The 2678-nt window shown below is 58.7% G+C and overlaps 1 protein-coding gene across 1 annotated transcript in view; it reads left to right on the top strand.

Annotated features, from left to right (window-relative positions):
- The first annotated feature begins 2165 nt into the window (after positions 1-2165).
- Positions 2166-2678, top strand: part of LOC122150075 (elongin BC and polycomb repressive complex 2 associated protein) — a 1154-nt gene continuing 641 nt past the window's right edge. The window contains exon 1 of the mRNA XM_042781103.1: positions 2166-2665. Coding sequence (XP_042637037.1) covers positions 2166-2665 — 500 coding nt within the window. The remainder of the gene's footprint in view (positions 2666-2678) is intronic.

Here is a 2678-nt window from a genome sequence, read left to right as displayed (position 1 = left end):
ATCCTTCCAGAACTTTCCTCCCTTGAAGAGGGTTCATCTGGAGGGTGGAGCCAGGGCTCTTGGGGCAGTTGGGAACTCTGGACTCTAGACCCAGCTCAGCTAGGTGACCTGGCAGGAGCTCAAGAACTGTCCCCCACCCCCAACTGCCCTGGAGACCTCTTCTGCAGAAGACGTCAGGGTGTGAGCATTTCAGCAATGGAATACCACACTCCTTCATTGCTCAAACCCTAACCCCACTTCAGAGGCTTTACCCCAGGCCTCTGCAAAAGAGCCGTGCAGGAGGCAGACCTTCATTCCTTCCCTTCCAGATGTTGCTCAGTGACATGAGGAAAACAATGCCTCTGTTGTCACCGCTGAAAGAGCAGGATACAAGCTACATCATTCTTGCCCTTATAGAAACCCTCTCTTTCTCTGGCCACAGAACGGGACATTCCTCTCTGTGACTCCCCAGCATCTTTCTGCACCTTTACTCCAGTCATCATACCAACCTCTCCTTATATTTCTGGGGGTAGGAGACAGCCATATTCCAACAAACTGATAAAAAGAGAAATACCTTGAAAATGCATTCATTCATTATTCATTTTGAAATACGGAGCACCTATTATATCAGGGGCTGTTCTAGGCAGTGGGGATGCAGCTGTGATTAAGACAGAGTCCCCATCAATTCATTTCCAGACTAGTGGGAGAGACAGGAAATAAACACATTCGTAAGCTTTTATATGAGACTAAGCTATGCAAAAACTAAATTTAGCAGGGGAAAGGCATAGAATGTGCTCGGGGAGGAGTCCTGGCTTATGGGGATTTTATTGGGAATTCACGTTTTCTTTGCTTTACTCTCTTTGGGGAAGATGAGAGTAAGGGTCTTTGTGTTCCCTTCTCTGGCCTCCTCAACCCATCCTGGCAGCTCAGGCCTCAAGGGCAGAGTCTTGGGATTTGAGAAGGTTAGAATGGGAGATTCTCCCTCTTGGAATATGGTCAAGAGGCAGGTTTATAAACTGCATCAGAGAAATGGAAATAGGAAATTTATCTTCTTTCTATAACAAGAACACATGGGGTCATCATGAGTTGGAAATGGCTCGATGCCAATCAACAACAGTAATGCCCCCTCCCCTGAATGTCTTTTTCGTTTTTCATCATGCACACACTTACTGAATTCCTAACTACTCATTCAACAAACACTTTTTGCCCCTGCTGTATGCCTGGCACAGTTCTAGGACCTGGAACAAGGAGATAGGAACAGTCCCTGCTATGCAAATCTCATCAACAACCATCACCTCATTGCATCGTTTCCATCAACATTTTTTTTTTTTTTTGAGATTCATCTATGTTGGTACCCATAGCTCTGTTTAGCTCCAAGAGGGCAGATAAGAACGTTCCCATTTTACAGATGTGGAAACTGTGACTGCTAACGGAAAAGTAGGTTGCTTTCGAGTAAACGAAGAGACGACTCAATCCCAGGATGCCGCCGCGCCACGTGCAGCCGCACCTTTAGCCCTAGCGATCCCACCCGCGCACTTTCGCGGCTGCCTCCTCCCCAGTCGCCGCAGCGCCCGGTCCACGTGTGTGTGTCTGTAAGCCGAATGGGGACGGGGGCGGTGCCGCCCGCGGGGTGGGGTCTGGACTGACGTCACGGGCACTGTTGCCCAATCAGCGGCGGGCTCGCGGCCCCGGCGCTGGTATTGGGGCAGCTAGGGGGCAGTTCTCTATAACGCGGTCTCCGGGAGCCAGCGGGGAAGAAAGAAGCCGAGCGGGCGGAAGGCGCCCTCCCCGCCGCCTGGGCCCGGGCACTGGGTGCCGGGCTTGGGGTCCTTCCCGCCTCCCGCAGCCACCGGCCGCTTTGTTTGCCCAGCCTCTGCGATCTGGGCCACTCGAGAGGGGCTCCTGCCGACGCTGCGCCGAGAACGCACTGCAGGAAGGGCGACCGACCGCGCCGGGACTCGCAGGGGACCCAGGAGTCCGGCCACGAAGAGGGCCGCGTGTCGAGATCGAGGAAGGAGCCAGAGCCGGTGGCCCCGGGTTGCTCCCCCGGGCGGGGGGGCCCGTGAGCAGAGACCTCCCCGTCGAGGGGGGGCGATGTTCCTCTCGCCCGCGGGGACTCCGGGCAGACAGGGCATCCCGCCGCTGGGACCAGGGCCCCCGCAGCGGACACCCCCTCAGGCAGCTCCATGGAGACACTATGTCCCGCACCCCGCCTTGCAGTGCCGGCGTCCCCACGAGGGTCGCCCTGCTCCCCCGCGCCCCGGAAGCCGCGTCGGGGGACCCAGGAGTTCTCGCCGCTGTGCCTGCGTGCTCTCGCCTTCTGCGCCCTTGCCAAACCGCGGACGCCCCCTCTGGGCCTGCAGCCTGGGGAGCTGGCGCCGCGGGCCCCCGTGTTGCTGGGCCCTCACGCCCCGCTGTGTGCCGGCGGCTGGTCCTCGGATGGCCTAAAGTACCTCGGGGGACAGGCCGGCCCCTGCAGCGGTCCCAGTTCCCCGGCCGGCGAAGATGCCCCTGTCGCTGTGGCCCGGGGCCGCGGCGAGGAGGAAGAGGGCGGAGGCCGTTTCCCGCACTTCGGCGTCCGTTCCTGCGTCCCTCCGGCCCACGGCGCGGCGCCCCGGCGCTCTCGAGACCCGCCCGCCAGCTCTGCCTTGGTTCCGGCTGGGCCAGCCCCGCGGCTGGAGTCCCGGCCCTGCCGCACT

Source organism: Orycteropus afer, unplaced genomic scaffold (assembly GCF_000298275.1).
Source record: "Orycteropus afer afer isolate SDZICR_OR568_19922 unplaced genomic scaffold, OryAfe1.0 scaffold00085, whole genome shotgun sequence".
Lineage (NCBI taxonomy): Eukaryota > Metazoa > Chordata > Mammalia > Tubulidentata > Orycteropodidae > Orycteropus > Orycteropus afer.
This window is presented reverse-complemented; position numbering and strand designations above follow the sequence as displayed.